Below are 17,974 nucleotides of genomic sequence, written 5' to 3'. Positions count from 1 at the left end.
TTCTAGTGGAAAGAAGTAAGATTATTGTGCTTATATTATGTTTAGCCTAACCACTGTCATACTGCTCACACACACACACACACACACACACACACACACACACACACACACACACACACACACACACACACACACACACACACACACACACACACACACACACACACACACACACACACACACACACACACACACACACACACACGTATAGGTTAGGATGACCGTGGGTAGCTGCTGGGACGTAAGTCGGGGCTTGATCAACCCCGGCTGGGTCACCTGGGCGAGGGTGTAGCCTATGTATGTTGCGAGACCCGAAACACCCTATGACCCCAGGCTACAACACTGATGATACGTCCCAGGTGCATCCATGTGATGTTTTTCTTTATTAGTTATTCTATTTATAGTGGCTCATAGGAATAGACTATGTGACAACGAGGAATAGTTTGGTGACCACTGACAGCCGGAATGTAGACGGCATCCGGGAGCAGTATGGGTTGGCGTCCCAGCCTGTGTCTTCCATGAGGAAGAAGCCCAACAAATCCACGGTGAGGCCTTTAGGAGGGCCATTCAAGCAAGTCGCAAGTGGAGCCTGCAGTACCACCACGGCCCAAGAAACCATCACGCCAGAAGGAAATGTTTGGAACGGGGGGAGTCTGGTGCAACGCTCAGGTCCTGGACCTGGTAAGACGAAGGAGGAGCCCGGCCAGGAGGCCATCCACAGAGCCTAGTCCCTCCACGTGCCAGAGCCTCTCCTCTCCCCAGTCCCGGCAGAGTAGTTCTGGAGAAGCGGACTGAGTGTTCCCCTAAAAGGACTGACCGTGGGTAGCTACTGGGACGTAAGTCGAGGCTTGATCAACCCCGGCTGGGTCACCTGGGCGAGGGTGTATGTTGTTGCAAGACCCGAAACACCCGATGACCCCAGGCTACAACACTGATGATACGTCCCAGGTGCATCCATGTGATGTTTGTCTTTATTAGAGTTAGAACACAACACATAGACAATAGACATGCGTGTGTCAGCAGTGTGTCATGTCACATACACATGTGTTTGTGTGGGTAAATAAGAACACAATGTTCATATATTTGTCACATACACATGTGTTTGTGTGGGTAAATAAGAACACAATGTTCATATATTTGTCACATACACATGTGTTTGTGTGGGTAAATAAGAACACAATGTTCATATATTTGTTTATTTGACAATCATATTGTATTGGTTTACATTTTGACATCTGATGGAACATCCGTCACACGACATTCAACAACAAACACATCAAAAGAGAATTATCCTTCATACATTCTGTTGTTCAAAAATGGTGCATTGATTCACCTTTGGGGACAAATAGTGTTTAATTAATTAACTAATTAATTGATTAATGACATACTGGCGTTCATTAGACAAATGTTTACATTCACTACAGCTCTGGTTCAAACAGTATTAATTCATTAATTTATGGCCCTATATGCTGTTTACTTCATGGTACAATAAATAGCATTAGTAGCAGATTTACGTATATTGACTTTTTTAAATGTTTATTTGGGAGCGCTCGGGTGGAGCAGTGGGAAAGTACCTGCCCACCACCACTAGGTGGGAGCAGTGGGAAAGTCCCTGCCCACCACCACAGAGGTTGGGGGTTCGAATCCACCGTGGTGCATCAGGCTTTGTCGGGCGTCTATAATAACACAATCGGCCCGTTTTCGGGGGAGGGGCCGGGCGAGAAGGAGGAGGATAAGTGTCACTGCATGTACTCCTACGGGCTGGGGGCGGAGCCTGTCAGCAGGGAGTGTTGCGTGGGAGGAGTAGGACGAAGGCTCTACATCCTCCCGGTGGGGGCTCCTCACTGGCAGGTGAGTCAGTAGGATACAGCAGTGGCAACACAGAAATATGGGGGGGAGGAATTATTTAGCATAACGACTACATTGTGGAGAAAAGGGGGGTAAAAAAAAATATTGGCTGTTCTAAATTTAGAGAAAAAAGAGAAATGTTTAATTGGGCGGGGTTTACTGTAAATACCAATCGTTTTGTGTTCAACTTTAATTAATCAAAAAGGAAAAAGAAAAAAAAAACACCATTTGATTCAGATCTGATTTTGGAATCCTGGGCAAAAGGCACAACATTTTATGAATGAATCAAACAAAATGATAAGTCTCATAAAAAAAAAAACTTTGGTCAAATAAAATCATTTTTGGGAATTGTTTTTTTTTCTAAATAAACAAAGAAAATAATAAAGTGTACTGTGCCAATCTCCAATGCAAGATGATTTAAATATTCATAAATGTTTGTTCTGAATGAATGCTGGTTCATTAGAGGCTGGATCAAATATAACATTTATAAAGATTATTTATAATACTTGAATAATTCCAGCCACCTTTCCCCCATTCAACTCAAATTAGTTCTTTACAATAATAATAATAATAATAATGATAATACACACGTACCACAGTGCACATGGACATGAAAGATGACTAATATATAGTAAAATATATTGACTAACATGACTAATATTATATAGTAAAATATATTCATTACATGAATCCACAACACATTCAGATATTATAATTATACAACAACTATATTATAATTATTTTATAATTATAATTTACTAACTGTATGAGCTCCACTAGGGGGCTCCACTGAGGCGTAGGGCTGGGTACTTTAGAGTTTTAACCATTCCGGTTCCTTAACAGTCTGATTCCTTAAGGGTCCCCTTTACATTCCTAGGGGGTTCCAAATGGACCCTTACTCTGAGAGTGTACCAATGGAACCAAATGGACCCATACAGGTCCATGAGGTTCCATTTGTACAAATGTAAATTGTGGGCTGATACCGACACCAATGTGTAAAATGACGGTGATACAAATACACAGAGATTTGTTTGTTTGTTTGTTTGTGTCGTTATTATTTTCCCCTCTTACACCACCAGGGAAACAAATACGTACATCTCTGTTGTAAAACATGTTGCAATTCACCAACATCTAGCATATGGGCTACTGTATGTATGTATATATATATATATACACACACATATATATCCATATTATACATATCCACACACACACACACACACACGGGCTACTGCCATCGGCAGTGTTGGACACGTTACTAGCTACAGCATTTTAAAAGTAACTAGTTACGTTACTGTAGTTACTTTTATTTATTTATTTAGACTTCAAAATGTATGTCTCTGTTGTCGGGCAGAAACCAACTATGTGCAAATTATTAACTTTTCAGGAAATGAAAAATAAAAGAACACTCCCTCATCAAAGTTGGTGATTTTACACATTGTCAGAACTTTACTAGAACGTGTCTTTATATTATCCTCACTTTACCTAAATACATTATCAACAACATTATCATCACTCTCAACCTTCATCTAGTGTAGCTCACTATGATGACACAACTCTCAACCTTCACCTATTGTAGCTCACTATGATGACACAACTCTCAACCTTCATCTAGTGTAGCTCACTATGATGACACATCTCTCAACCTTCATCTACTGTAGCCTCACTATGATGACACAACTCTCAACCTTCATCTACTGTAGCCTCACTATGATGACACAACTCTCAACCTTCATCTAGTGTAGCTCACTATGATGACACAACTCTCAACCTTCATCTACTGTAGCCTCACTATGATGACACAACTCTCAACCTTCATCTAGTGTAGCTCACTATGATGACACAACTCTCAACCTTCATCTAGTGTAGCTCACTATGATGACACAACTCTCAACCTTCATCTATTGTAGCTCACTATGATGACACAACTCTCAACCTTCATCTACTGTAGCCTCACTATGATGACACAACTCTCAACCTTCATCTAGTGTAGCTCACTATGATGACACAACTCTCAACCTTCATCTAGTGTAGCTCACTATGATGACACAACTCTCAACCTTCATCTACTGTAGCCTCACTATGATGACACAACTTTCAACCTTCATCTACTGTAGCCTCACTATGATGACACAACTCTCAACCTTCATCTACTGTAGCCTCACTATGATGACACAACTCTCAACCTTCATCTACTGTAGCCTCACTATGATGACACAACTCTCAACCTTCATCTACTGTAGTTCACTATGATGACACAACTCTCAACCTTCATCTAGTGTAGCTCACTATGATGACACAACTCTCAACCTTCATCTAGTGTAGCTCACTATGATGACACAACTCTCAACCTTCATCTAGTGTAGCTCACTATGATGACACAACTCTCAACCTTCATCTACTGTAGCCTCACTATGATGACACATCTCTCAACCTTCATCTACTGTAGCCTCACTATGATGACACAACTCTCAACCTTCATCTACTGTAGCCTCACTATGATGACACAACTTTCAACCTTCATCTACTGTAGCCTCACTATGATGACACAACTCTCAACCTTCATCTACTGTAGCCTCACTATGACACAACTCTCAACCTTCATCTAGTGTAGCTCACTATGATGACACAACTCTCAACCTTCATCTACTGTAGCTCACTATGATGACACAACTCTCAACCTTCATCTACTGTAGCTCACTATGATGACACAACTCTCAACCTTCATCTAGTGTAGCTCACTATGATGACACAACTCTCAACCTTCATCTACTGTAGCCTCACTATGATGACACAACTCTCAACCTTCATCTACTGTAGCCTCACTATGATGACACAACTCTCAACCTTCATCTAGTGTAGCTCACTATGATGACACAACTAGTTACCGCAAAAAGTAGTGGCGTTACAGTAACGAGTAACGTGGTACTTTGTAACGTGTAGTTCCAACACTGGCCATCGGCGAACGTCAACGTATTTGCAGATGCCGATAAGTGGCCGATATATGAGTGGATCCCTAGCAATTAGATTATAATTAGATTTGAATTTATTAACATGAATTCAACACATTCAGAGCAGAACCTGTTCAAACATCCAGCAGATCTACAAGCTCGGCTATTTCCGGCCGAGCGATTTGGTGTAGAGGGAAACAGGGAGGGGACCAAGCACAGAGCCCTCCACATACTTCCAAAAATACATTGAACATCTCTAGCTGCTCATGTCACACAACTGTTCTACCTCTGGTGTACATAAATAAACAATTTACAGCTTACATATATACATATACATATATATATATATATATATATATATATATATATATATATATATATAATTATATTATTAATTACATATAATCATATTATATGTAAATAGCATCTAAAATACAACAGTGTATAAAATGAAAGAAGCAGCATTGTACAGCCTGAGCGCAAAGCATGCTGGAAAAATGATCCCAGTTTACAAACAAAACAGAAAGTTAAAAAAATAAAACAAAATAAAAAACTTAAGCGCAAAATTGAATGAGACAATAGAGACGATGGTGATAGAGCGTTCTGTCTTCGTCTCCATCCTCTGAAACTAAAACTACTCAAATTAAAATAATAATAATAATTCAGCCAGTTCTTTACACTCGTAAACCTGTGATGTTTGATGAAGGGGATTGTATACTTTGTGGCAACATCACTGTTGAGCTCTATTAATAGAACAATAATATCACTGTTGAGCTCTATTAATAGAACAATAACATCACTGTTGAGCTCTATTAATAGAACAATAACATCACTGTTGAGCTCTATTAATAAACAATAACATCACTGTTGAGCTCTATTAATAAACAATGACATCACTGTTGAGCTCTATTAACAGAACAATAACATCACTGTTGAGCTCTATCAATAGAACAATAACATCACTGTTGAGTTCTATTAATAGAACAATTAATAACATCACTGTTGAGCTCTATTAATAAACAATAACATCACTGTTGAGCTCTATTAATAGAACAATAACATCACTGTTGAGCTCTATTAATAGAACAATAACATCACTGTTGAGCTCTATTAACAGAACAATAACATCACTGTTGAGCTCTATTAATAGAACAATAACATCACTGTTGAGCTCTATTAACAGAACAATAACATCACTGTTGAGCTCTATTAATAGAACAATAACATCACTGTTGAGCTCTATTAACACATTTAGTGCCAGAGGTTTTTTTAAAACAGGGTACATCTAATGCCAGCGTTCTTACCGTTTACGCTGCGCTGTTTAGAGCTGTAGACGGCTCCACGAGGACGCGGATGTAAACAAAGGGTGCGTGCACGATGGTCGAGGGTCCCGACTATCGCCTGGAACAATAACATTTCTAACGCGATCCGCCATTGCAGAGTGATCGCCCGTCGAAAATGGCTCGTTTTCACCACGGTAAAAAATATTTGGAGACATGGAGCTTTTCCAAAGATCTTATAATGGGAGTGGACGGGAGGTAGGTTTTTTGGACAGGATTCACATCCGTCCATTCTATTTTACAGTCCGCGGATCATTCCAAAGTTGCGTTAGAGCGCCCCATGTGGAACAAATAATTCTCCTCCCGTAGATCTACGGTTATGGCACTCAATGTGTTGATAGAACAATAACATCACTGTTGAGCTCTATTAATAAACAATGACATCACTGTTGAGCTCTATTAATAGAACAATAACATCACTGTTGAGCTCTATTAACAGAACAATAACATCACTGTTGAGCTCTATTAATAGAACAATAACATCACTGTTGAGCTCTACTAACAGAACCATAACATCACTGTTGAGCTCTATTAACAGAACAATAACATCACTGTTGAGCTCTATTAATAGAACAATGATCAATCCATCGTGTTGGAACTGATGTAGTAGAACTTTAAAGGAGTAGTTCACCCAAAACATGACTTAGGGCAAATTCACACCTGTAATTCGGTAGACTTGTAGTAGTTTGGTAGTTCGGTAGACTAGTAGTTTGGTAGTTCGGTAGACTAGTAGTAGTTTGGTAGTTCGGTAGACTAGTAGTAGTTTGGTAGTTCGGTAGACTAGTAGTAGTTTGGTAGTTCGGTAGACTAGTAGTAGTTTGGTAGTTCGGTAGACTAGTAGTAGTTTGGTAGTTCGGTAGACTAGTAGTAGTTTGGTAGTTCGGTAGACTCGGTGAGATTCGGGGCTGAAGTTAAAACATTGTTGCATTTCCCATTTGGTGTGTTTTGCATTCACACTGACAAAGTGTAAACATAATAATAATAATATTATAAACATGTCTTGTAGTTGAAACGGTCACTCGTTTATTGGACAGCATTTCTAGGGAAACTTATGGAAGTCCCATTGGTCCAAATAAACACCACAATGAAATAAATAAATAAATACATTTATTTTATTGTAGGCTATTTTAAAAAATATGATTGTGTTTTTTATTCATTAATTTCATTGTCTATTTTATTTATTATGTATTTCATTGTGGTAGGCCTATTTATTATTACCGTACATTTTTGGACTAATGGAGTTCTAGTGAAACTGCAAAAATGTATTGTTTCTGGCTTTCTGTCAGAATGACGCACAGCCCCTTTCCTAAAATCCCCACTAGAAATACACAAGTCAGATGGATGATGGGCCAGTGATATTATAACCCTGTTTTTTACCCATTCACAAAGGCGATCTTTTTGCAAGTCATGCATTTGGCATTTGGTTTAAATTATTCCTATTTGGTCAACATTGTTATAATAAGTTAATGATTTGGTCGGAAGTTATCATCCTTTATAGAATAATACATTGAAAAACATATGCACTACTATAACCATTATTATCGAGTATTTTGGTTTACTTGCTATTTTTGGTTTGAATTGCATTCACACCTACATTACATTATGTCATTTAATGTAATGTAATGGGATTGCATTCACATCTACAGTGAAGCCAACTCTGGTGCACTTGGAAGCGAACCGAGACCCCCGTTTTTTTTGGCGAACTAGGGTTGTTTTGTTTTGGTCCGCACCGGAGTTGCAATGAGTGTTCAAACACCAGCGCAAACGAACCGCACTTTCCGACAATACGCTCCAGGGTTCGTTTTAATCGCACTAAAACATCCAGGTGTGAAGGCACCCTTATTTTCTCTCAATTCCACACCCCATGGAGCCTTGGATTCATGGAGCATTCCTGAGACATTCCTGATGATGGCAGAAAGATGCTAATGTCTCCCGTAGGAGACTAGGAGGCTCAGGAATGCGAAAAAAAAAAAAAAAAAAAATCTCCATGAATTCAAGGCTTCATGGGGTGTGTACTTGATAGAAAATAAGTATTTCTTTTCTGGGTGAACTACTCCTTTAAGCTCCTACTTATTGGAAACAAACAATTAGCATGGTGGTCCACAGACTGCAGCATTAGAGGGAGGAAACAGCGCCCCCCCTACAGCATGAAGGGTGTTGTGTCTTTTAGAGAGGGAGGAAACAGCGCCCCCTGCAGCATGAGGGCGTGTCTTTTAGAGAGCGGGGCACAGCGCCCCCTACAGCAGGCCATCCAGGTTCTTCTCGGCCGTCTCTTTGACCTCGTCGCTGCTCTTCTGGGGGCGGGGCTGGTTGTCATAGTCCTGAAGGATCTTTACCACCTCGTGGTGTCCGAAGTGAAGAGCCTCGTCCATGGGTGTGTTACCCCACCTGAAAGTACACATATCTAATAAACACCAGCGCATCAAAACACACAACCTTACACACCACGGTGTCCGTGGGTGTGTTATACCCCACCTGAAAGTACACACATCTAATACACATCAAAAAGGAGAAGTGATACGGTTGTGGAATCGTCTCATTAATCTGCCAGAGGATAGGCTAACAAAAAAGGTCTTCAACTGGGCCAAGGCTCACAATGACCCCTGGATAAAGGAAGTTTTTTCTATTCTCAGAGAGGCAGATTTGGCTTATATCTTTCATAATATGCTTCGTTGTAACATTAACCTGTTGAAAGAAAAAATATTTTGTAATTACAAAGAGAAATGGTCAAACGACATATGGTCTAAGCCAAAACTAAGATCATATGTCCACATTAAGCAGTGTTTTGGTACTGAGTCCTATGTCAAATCCTTTTTAACCAGAAACCAGCGGTCATTGTGTGCTCAGCTGAGAGCTGGTATCCTGCCTCTTGCTATTGAGGTTGGTCGGTTCTCAGCTGTGCCAGAAGAGAATAGAATATGCAATGTATGTGACCTGAAGGATGTCGAAAATTAATTCCATTTTATGTTTTATTGTACTCTGTATGACGATTTGAGGGTTCCTTTATTTGATGTAATGCAAAAAACAAAAACCTGATCTATTCTGGCAAGATGATGGCCAGAAGTTGGAGTGGTTGTTTAATTATGAGGTATTTAAGACGGCACATTTTGTTTCTAGTGCCTGGAGTAGAAGACAATCTCATCTCTTCAAATAGGTTCTTGTCCGGTCCTCTGTTAAGATGTGAGGTAACAGGCCCAATGTTGTATTTTAAGTTGTATTTATGTAATCTGCCATGGGCAGGAAGCTTGAGTGTTTTAGTTTGTTATTTGTTTGTTTATTGTTTTGAATTATTATGTTGGTTCATCGTTTGTTAAATGAAATACTAGTGTCCTGTAAGTCCATATGGGCTGGGCTTCCTTTGGAAGCATGACACTTTAATAAAGAAAAAATCAAATCAAAATCTAATAAACACCAGCGCATCGAAACACACAACCTTACACACCACGGTGTCCGTGGGTGTGTTATACCCCACCTGAAAGTACACACATCTAATAAACACCAGCGCATCAAAACACACAACCTAACACCATGGTGTCTGAAGTGTAGCACACCACGTGTCCATGGGTGTGTTATACCCAGGCGGTGCACATAACTGGTGCACCCAAAATAAATAATGCGCACCACATCAGACGACGCGAGGCGCTTTTGCGTACCAACAGCTGGGACAGGAATTTCCAAGCTTTTATTTTTTTAGCAAAACTAAAAAATTAAAGCCTGGAGATCGAGGCTAAGAATTTACTTCCTGAAGCCACACTCACACAATCACTCTAAAGCACGCGTCGGCCCCATGTACAGCCATTAGGGCGGAGGGGGAGAGGACGCATGCTGCACGTGATTGTGTGAGTGTTGCCTCGCATCGCCTCGCTGCGTGCACGCAGCCAGCAGCGGCTGTTAGAGGCACTCGGCACCGATGATGAACGCAAAATATGCCGTGAACGTCCCAATCTGGCGGATAAAAGCAACGCAGCACAGGGCACCAACCTTGGGGTGAATTTGGAAGCAGAGCGTCCTTTTTTCTCGTGCAGCAGCCCCCCCCCCCCCCCCCCCCACCACAAAACTGTCCGGTGGGCACCGTGCTGAATCTATGGTACAGACAGTATGTAATCTATGGTACAGTATGTAATCTATGGTACAGTATGTAATCTATGGTACGAACCTGTCTTTGGGAACAGGGTTGACCTTGCAGGCCTCCAACAGGAAACGCACCACCTCTCCATGTCCTACACACACACACACACACACACACACACACACACACACACACACACACACACACACACACACACACACACACACACACACACACACACACACACACACACACACACACACACAGTTAGCCACAGACTAACACGGACACACAACAGGACAAACTACAAAACCTACCGTGACTAATAATGATAATTATAATCATCATATTTGACCTTCTGCTGCTGCTACATGGAGAGCTGTTCTGGAGTCATAATCCCTTTGTTCCATGTCCATGGAAGACAACGCAAACCTACACGCACACGCACACACACACGCACGCACACACACGCGCACACACACACACACACACACAGTTAGTTTATTTGCGTTCACATTTAACACATTAACTGCCGAGACCGTAGTCCTACGGTCCGGGTGCTATTTCCTTTTTTTCGATTTTTTTTTTTTTTTTCAATTTTCTACACGGACCATTTTCAGTGTAACACCACCGGAAGTCGAAACTATTTGCGATCCCGTTTTTCGTTTCCCGTCGGCCTCCATTCTAAGGCGCACACTAAAAGTCCATTTTAGGGCCTTGAAGTTTTTTCTCCTCGCATTTCCCATGTTAACATAAACGGTCAGAACTCAAACATGGCTGCCCCGTTTGACACGTGGTCTTTTGCAGTAGACGCAGGCAGATCTCGGCGATGTATGTAAACAAAGCAGAGCTCACTTTTTTGGATTTTAACAAGGTATATGGCGACGTGAAAAAAACAAAAAACAACAAAAAAACCTTGGCACTGGTGAGTACATTCTGAGATTAGCCCTTGGCAGTGGATGTCTTAATAAGACATTCTTGAACACAAACTTGGTAAAACTCAACAAGTGTCTCAGGATACAGATCACGGGTACAGGAAGCATCGCCTCCTCCATATATGGCGACTGCCAATTATCACAGACACTGAACACAATTTGGTGAGAGAGACGTGTTGCTGTATTTAACCCATTAAGACCTGGAACTGTGTCATTTTTAGATTTGAGCTAAAAAGGCATTATTTTACACTTTGGGCTATTCAAAAATAGCAGATCTACAAGCTCATAGCGCGGCACCGAGCTACGAGCTTGTAGATCTGCTATTTTTGATAATTTGTGAAAATGTGTGCAAATCTTTGAATATATAGATTTTTAAAGCGAACATTTTTAACTCAAATCTTTGCTTCTGGGGGGTCCCTGGAACAAAATATTTTGATGGGGGTCCGCGGCCACATACATATAGTTTTGGGGGTCCTTGACATGAAAAAGTTTGAGAACCACCGATATAGAAACATACGTTTTTCAGAAAACTGTTGGGATTTAGGAGACATGTAGAATCGGCTTCAGGTCTTAAAGGGTTAATCTGTACAATGAACCTAGAATCTGTCTGAGCAACATGCTATCTAAACAGCATTCTGTACATTTGAAACTACTAGATTTTCAGGCGGCAAAGCGGCCTTTAAACCTAGTCCTATGCTGCGCTGGTCACTGAAATATGGTCATTTGAAGTGTTAAACACTGCTATAACACTGAAGTATGGTCATTTGAAGTGGTAAACACTGCTATAACACTGAAGTATGGTCATTTGAAGTGTTAAACACTGCTATAACACTGATGCCAAGCAGCGATGCACTTGCAGCACACCCAGGTCCATTGTCATACCTGTGCGACCTTAGTAAAACTGGAAGTGAACAGATCCACTTCCGGGTTGCACCACTGAACTCCACACCCCTCAGAGAGTGTGTGGGTGAAGTTTCAAGGCAATCAGACAAACCAGAAATTTTGATTAAATTGGAAGTCTGTGGTACCACCCACCAAGTTTGAAGCATTTAGCATTCTGGGAGCTGGAGTTCCTCGTCTGCCGCACTATAGATCTCGAAAGTTGGCTTAAACCACCCAAACTTTGAACTATGATTACAGAGACGTATTTGAATACCGGTTGAACCATGATAAAGTCCCTGTTAGCGTGGGCTGTGTCACGTTTCGACGTAACAGTATGCCAGAGTAATGTGGCTCCAAAGTGAGGTGTTTTCTGATTTTTCTGGAAAAATTAATCAAAGTTTTTTTTCCCCGTTCTTTGTTGCGTATTACGTGGCCTTGGTAACGGCGAGAAATTTAAGGATATTAAATATTTTTAAGTTTGGCGGATTATGGCGGCGGGCACGGTGGCGCAGTCGGTAACGCCGTTGCCTCACAGCTAGAAGGTCCTGGGTTAGATTCCCGCCTCGGACACTGTGGGCGCTGGGGACGTGTTCTCTCCTCTGTGTCATCGGTGCCCATATATTGGTGGGGTTGGTGAAAGGGCCTTTCTGTGTGGAGTTTGCATGTTCTCCCCGTGGCCCCTAGGGTAGGTACCCTCACAAAAACATGCAGTAATCCTGGTCTCTATACTGCCTCCCCCTGGTCAGCCGGGGCGCCTGATGGAGGGGAAAGGAACTGGTTGGAATAACGTGTTCCTTCCACGCGCTACGTCCTACTGGGGAAACTCCCCCCTGTCAGGTGATGAGGAGCGGCCTGCTCACTCCTCATGCATTGAAGGAAGCATGAGCTCAGTTCGGGGCTCTCCCTAGGGCTGGCAGGGGGAGAGTAGCTCCCAGAATTACGAGCTTAGGCAATTGGCACTGGGTGAAAAAAAATGGCGGATTACAAGACGTGTTTTGCCTTTGGCATGGCAGGCACACACTTAATAATAATCAAGTTCCTCACCTCCTCAGTGCAGACAGGTATACATTAACTCTTTCCTCACCTCCTCAGTGCAGACGTGTCTCCAGTATAAGCAGCAAACAGCAGGTTGATCACAGATTTCACCTGCAGGAAAACACAAACACAGACATTCTCAATCAATCCCTGAGTCACAGACTCAGGGATTGACTCAAGAGGCAGCCTATGAGTCCGAAGGTCACTGGTCCGATCCCTGTCCCCGACAATGTGTTGAGGTGATCATGATTTGGCATTCTTAGGTTTACACATAGTGCAGCGGTGGGCAACTTTGATGATGCAGAGGGCCACTATATTTCCACACTCACTCCAGAGGGCCAAATTGCATATACTGTCGGGCAGACACCTCTAAGGATAAGGATAATTCCTTTTAACAGGTCGTTCATGAAAGTCCTTGCGGTCTTGTTTCCAATGAGAACCTGTGAGCAATTAGGGGTTAAGAGTCTTGCTCAGGGACAAATTTCATTTCATCGACACATATGCTGACCTGGCCTGGAATCGATCCTGGGGCAACCAGGGCCTCTGGCTCCCTAGGCGGGCTCACTAACCATTCAGCTATGGCCGCCCCAAATCTCTTATCTCCGTGATTTAACTTTTTTCGCAAATGAATGCCCTACTTCGTCATTCTATGTCACACCAAAATAGCAAAAATAGCCGATCTACAAGCTCAAAATGCGTCGCACTGCGACGCATTTTGAGCTTGTAGATCGGCTATTTTTTAATTGTAATCCTGTTTTTTTTTTTGCTATTTTATTTTTGGAATCCTGAAAAGTAACATTTTTATTTAATTTCAAATGCATTTAGTTATACTTATGAACTTAAATACAAATACATTGGACATGAATAGAGACAATAGAATTGTAATACTAGTCATTACGCTACTAATATAGACTGAAGTAATTAAAACGGGTCATATTTGCATGTTTGGAATTGTAAACAGCTGAAATCAATAATCCGATATTAACCTGCAGGCCGCATTAAGTGAAGGTGGGGGCCGCATGTGGCCCCCGGGCCGCCAGTTGCCCATCTATGACATAGTGTTTCTTGAGATAAGGGGTAGGCATAGTTTTACTGAGGTTATGATCTCACACTCACAATTAAACAGTGACTCTGCGATAGACTCGCTGCCATGCTTTGTATCGTTGTATCCAGTCAGTGTGAATGCCACATTATTCAACACATAAGCAGCCATTTTGCAGCCATGTTTGTATGTCAGGTGACCATCATAGAAACGTCTTCTTCTTATGTTTATGGACAATAAAGACACAAGAGGGTGACTGTCAGTCCTCTCCTCGCCTCAGAGGCAATACATACATAAATAAATCCTCTTCATAGTTTAGACAAATATTTAAATATCTTCTAGTCCAGTTGTCAATCAATCGACATGAATTATGACACATTAGCCTCACCTGTGTGTGTGTGTGTGTGTGTGTGTGTGTGTGTGTGTGTGTGTGTGTGTGTGTGTGCGTGTGTGTGTGTGTGTGTGTGTGTGTGAGGGGTTTTTAAGGTCATGATTCGATTCAATACGATATATATTTTTAAAACATCCTTTTTTTCAGCTTTTAGGGCTATATGATTATTAATTTAGGCTATTGTCTTGATTTTTTTTTACCTTAACCCCATCCCTTTTATGAGGTGAACTTTAGCCAAAAATAGCATATTATTATTATTATTAGTTTTGGCCGAGAGGTATAGGTGTAGAGGGGAAAAAGAGAAGACGGAGCAACTATCAATGTGGAGCATAATGGACAAACGGTAGCCGTTTTGTCAACAACGCGTCGGGTGCCCTCATAATTCACTGGGAAGCCAAAATATTGCCAGACTTTTGACTTAAAAGGAAGCGGGAGGGTTTTCCAATTCTTCCGTTTGTGTGTCATCATTACCACCGCTGGCTTCAGCAGTGGCCATGGTGAAATGTAAAGTAGTAGCACAGACGCAACGCTACAGCGGTCTCTCTCTCCTCTGTGGTGCGTGTGGGTTTGTCCCGTCGTCTTTTTTTCCCCCTCCCCCGTCGTAAGCACGCATGCGCGATGCACGGAAAAACATGGCTTCACCCGGACGTGCAATCGGATGTGCGCATGCGCGTTAGCATGTTTTTTTTTTAATTAACCCTTGAATCGCGATACGGCTTTTGATTTCGATTAATCTCTCAAGAACAGATTCTGCACCGCGTCGGAATCTGTCCCGAAGGTTCGTCAGAACGTGTACACACTGTGTGGGAGTGGGCGTGCCTTCAGATCAGGAAGCAGGCCGCGCTTTACCCAATCAAATGTAGTGGGCGGGATTCACGTGTCCGTCGATCATTCCCTACTGGAAACTAACCGAAACTAATTTAACAATAGCGTCCGCGGAGCAGACAAAACCACGGAAAGATATTCACATTTGAACTTACTCTTTCATCATAGAAACAAGTGGGCTTATAACCAAAACCATCCATGTTCTCTGGGAGAAGTGGTGTTAGTGTTCCGTGTAGAAATATTGTTAGTGGGAACGCAAACGTAGTCGCACCACGCGGAAGTGGAGCGGTGAAGGCAGACTTAAACCCCGGTTTCCTTGCCCACATGTGCTGCGTCGGCATTGTCCCAGAGTATAACTGAGGAGGAACGAACAGCAGAGGTCGCTGTTTTTCCTTTTCAGTTGTACTCTGGGCTCCGAGATTGGATTTCGATACACTGTATCGAACGTCATTTTCGGTTCGATTTGTGTGCGCGTGTGTGTGTGCGCGTGCGTGTGCGTGTGCGGGTCTTACCCTCTGGTCCCCTCCCTCTCTTCGGGGGTCGTGTTTCTTGGCAAAGTGTCTCAGGTTGTCGTAGTTGTGAAAGTTGAACAGCTCCACCAGGTCCTGAAAGATGCATATTAATATTCAATACTTTATTAGACTGTACTTCAACTCATTGACTGCCAATGACGTGTTCTTTTGACGTATGTCAATCCAATGGCAATGACTTATTTCGACGCATGTTGTGTGTTTTGATGCTAGATGGTCGCTCTTCTCTAACCTATGAGTCACCACCGTCTTTTAACCCATTAAGACCTGGAACGCATCTGTGTCACTTTTTGATTTGAGCTAAAAAGCATTATTTTACATCTTGTATCTTGTATCTTGTAAATCTGCTATTTTTGAAAATTCGTGAAAATGTGTGCAAATCTTTGAATATATATATTTTTAAAGCGAACATTTTTAACTCAAATCTTTGCTTCTGGGGGTCCCTGGAACAAAATATTTTAATGGGGGTCCGCGGCCAAATACATATCATTTTGGGGGTCCTTGACGTGAAAAAGATTGAGCACCACTGATATAGAAACATACGTTTTTCAGAAAATTGTTGGGATCTAGGAGACATGTAGAATCGGCTTCAGGTCTTAAAGGGTTAATGCCATCTCTGGTCCGGCCCCTTCGTACATCTACGACCTACTTGAGCCATAAAAAAACAGAGTGCAATTCCTGAGGTCCTCAGACAAAGCTCTACTCGAAATCCCATTCTCCCATGAAAAAAAAAACTAAAGGTGATCGGGCCTTCGCTTTTAGAGCCCCGACTCTCTGGAATGCCCTCTCCCCTTAGAGTCTGAGTCTGTGCCCCGGTTCAAATCCCCCCTGAAAAGCCACTTACATAGAGTTGCTTATTATTCCCTAAAATGCTGTTACCCATTGTGTCCTATACTGTACTGCTGCATGAATTCTTTCTTTTTTTTTTGCTTTTAACACATTAACCGCCAAGTAGTCCTACGGTCCGTTAAATCCAACTGTTAAGCGCCGAAACCGTAGTCCTACGGTCCGGGTGTTTTTTCCTTTTTTTCGATTTTTCTTTTTTTTTTTTTCAATTTTCTAGGGGGACCATTTTCAGTGTAACACCACCAGAAGTCGACCGGAAGTGAGGTCCCGTTTTTTGTTTCCCGTCGGCCTCCATTCTAAGTCGTACACTAAAAGCCTTGTAAAACCTATGTAGTTTTTCCTCCTCGCATTTCCCATGTTAACATAAACGGTCAGAACTCAAACATGGCGCCTCCGTTTGACACGCGGTCTCGACGAGTAGACACCAGGACATGTGCACGTTGTTTACAAACAGTGGATCGCGCAATCTAAAGGATTTTAGCGGGGCCTATGGCGACCTGAAAAAAACAAAAAACAACAATAAAACCTTGGCACTGGTGAGTAAATTATGAGATTAGCCCTTGGCGGTGGATGTGTTAATGTTTTCATATGTTGTATTTATTTGTTTGTGCTCTTCTACTGTATGGTGTATTTTATCTCTGTGAAGCACTTTGTAACTTTGTTTTCGAAAGGTGCTATATAAATAAAGCTTTATTATTATAGTAATCATTACTATAGAGCGTTCAGTAGGCATGTAACGATTCACTCAACTCACGATACGATTCGAATCACGATTCGAGGTTCACGATACGATTCTTCACGATTTTTTTACGATTTTTTTAGCACATTTATTTTCCAGACAAATTACTGAAAACCTTGATTATTTATTTTAAAAAACTATATTTTCTCTTATCCTCTTTTTAATACATGAAATTAAATAAAGCCTTTTTATTCACGAGGTACATGCATTAACTGTCACATTAAGACATATACTTTTTTATTCGTAAAATAATAATTTTAAATATATAAGTCTTATGAAATAAATGAATTTTAAAAACATATATCCCAGATGAAATAAATTATAAAGAAAACCTTCAAATAAACAAACTAAGGCTTAGCCTTGGGATTTACAAGTTATTTTTTTTTATCTATGCTACATTCTCAGCATTCTGTATAAAACAACACATTTATGTACAGTAATAAGGGAAACTGTTTTAAACTGCTCCAAATTAGATTAGATAAGAATTAATTGATTAATATCAATGAAATTCCTAGATATCTGAAAGACAGTGTTGAAAGGA

General features: G+C 41.4%; 1 protein-coding gene across 3 annotated transcripts in view; it reads right to left on the bottom strand.

Annotated features, from left to right (window-relative positions):
- Positions 1-5,227: 5,227 nt before the first annotated feature.
- Positions 5,228-17,974, bottom strand: part of LOC311064937 (glutaminase kidney isoform, mitochondrial-like) — a 50,632-nt gene continuing 37,885 nt past the window's right edge. For 2 of the 3 annotated variants that reach the window (XM_084085018.1, XM_084085019.1), the window contains 5 exons: positions 15,831-15,923; positions 13,110-13,171; positions 10,564-10,640; positions 10,296-10,359; positions 5,228-8,527 (listed from right to left, as the gene is read on the bottom strand). In XM_084085018.1, the coding sequence (XP_083941144.1) occupies positions 8,377-8,527; positions 10,296-10,359; positions 10,564-10,640; positions 13,110-13,171; positions 15,831-15,923 (447 nt within the window). In that variant the 3' untranslated portion in view covers positions 5,228-8,376. Of the gene's footprint in view, positions 8,528-10,295; positions 10,360-10,453; positions 10,641-13,109; positions 13,172-15,830; positions 15,924-17,974 lie in introns of all 3 variants that reach the window. The other variant, XR_014602767.1, reaches the window with a different exon arrangement.

The sequence above is a fragment of the Gymnoscopelus microlampas genome (genome assembly GCF_963454915.1).
Source record: "Gymnoscopelus microlampas genome assembly, chromosome: 17".
NCBI lineage: Eukaryota > Metazoa > Chordata > Actinopteri > Myctophiformes > Myctophidae > Gymnoscopelus > Gymnoscopelus microlampas.
This window is presented reverse-complemented; position numbering and strand designations above follow the sequence as displayed.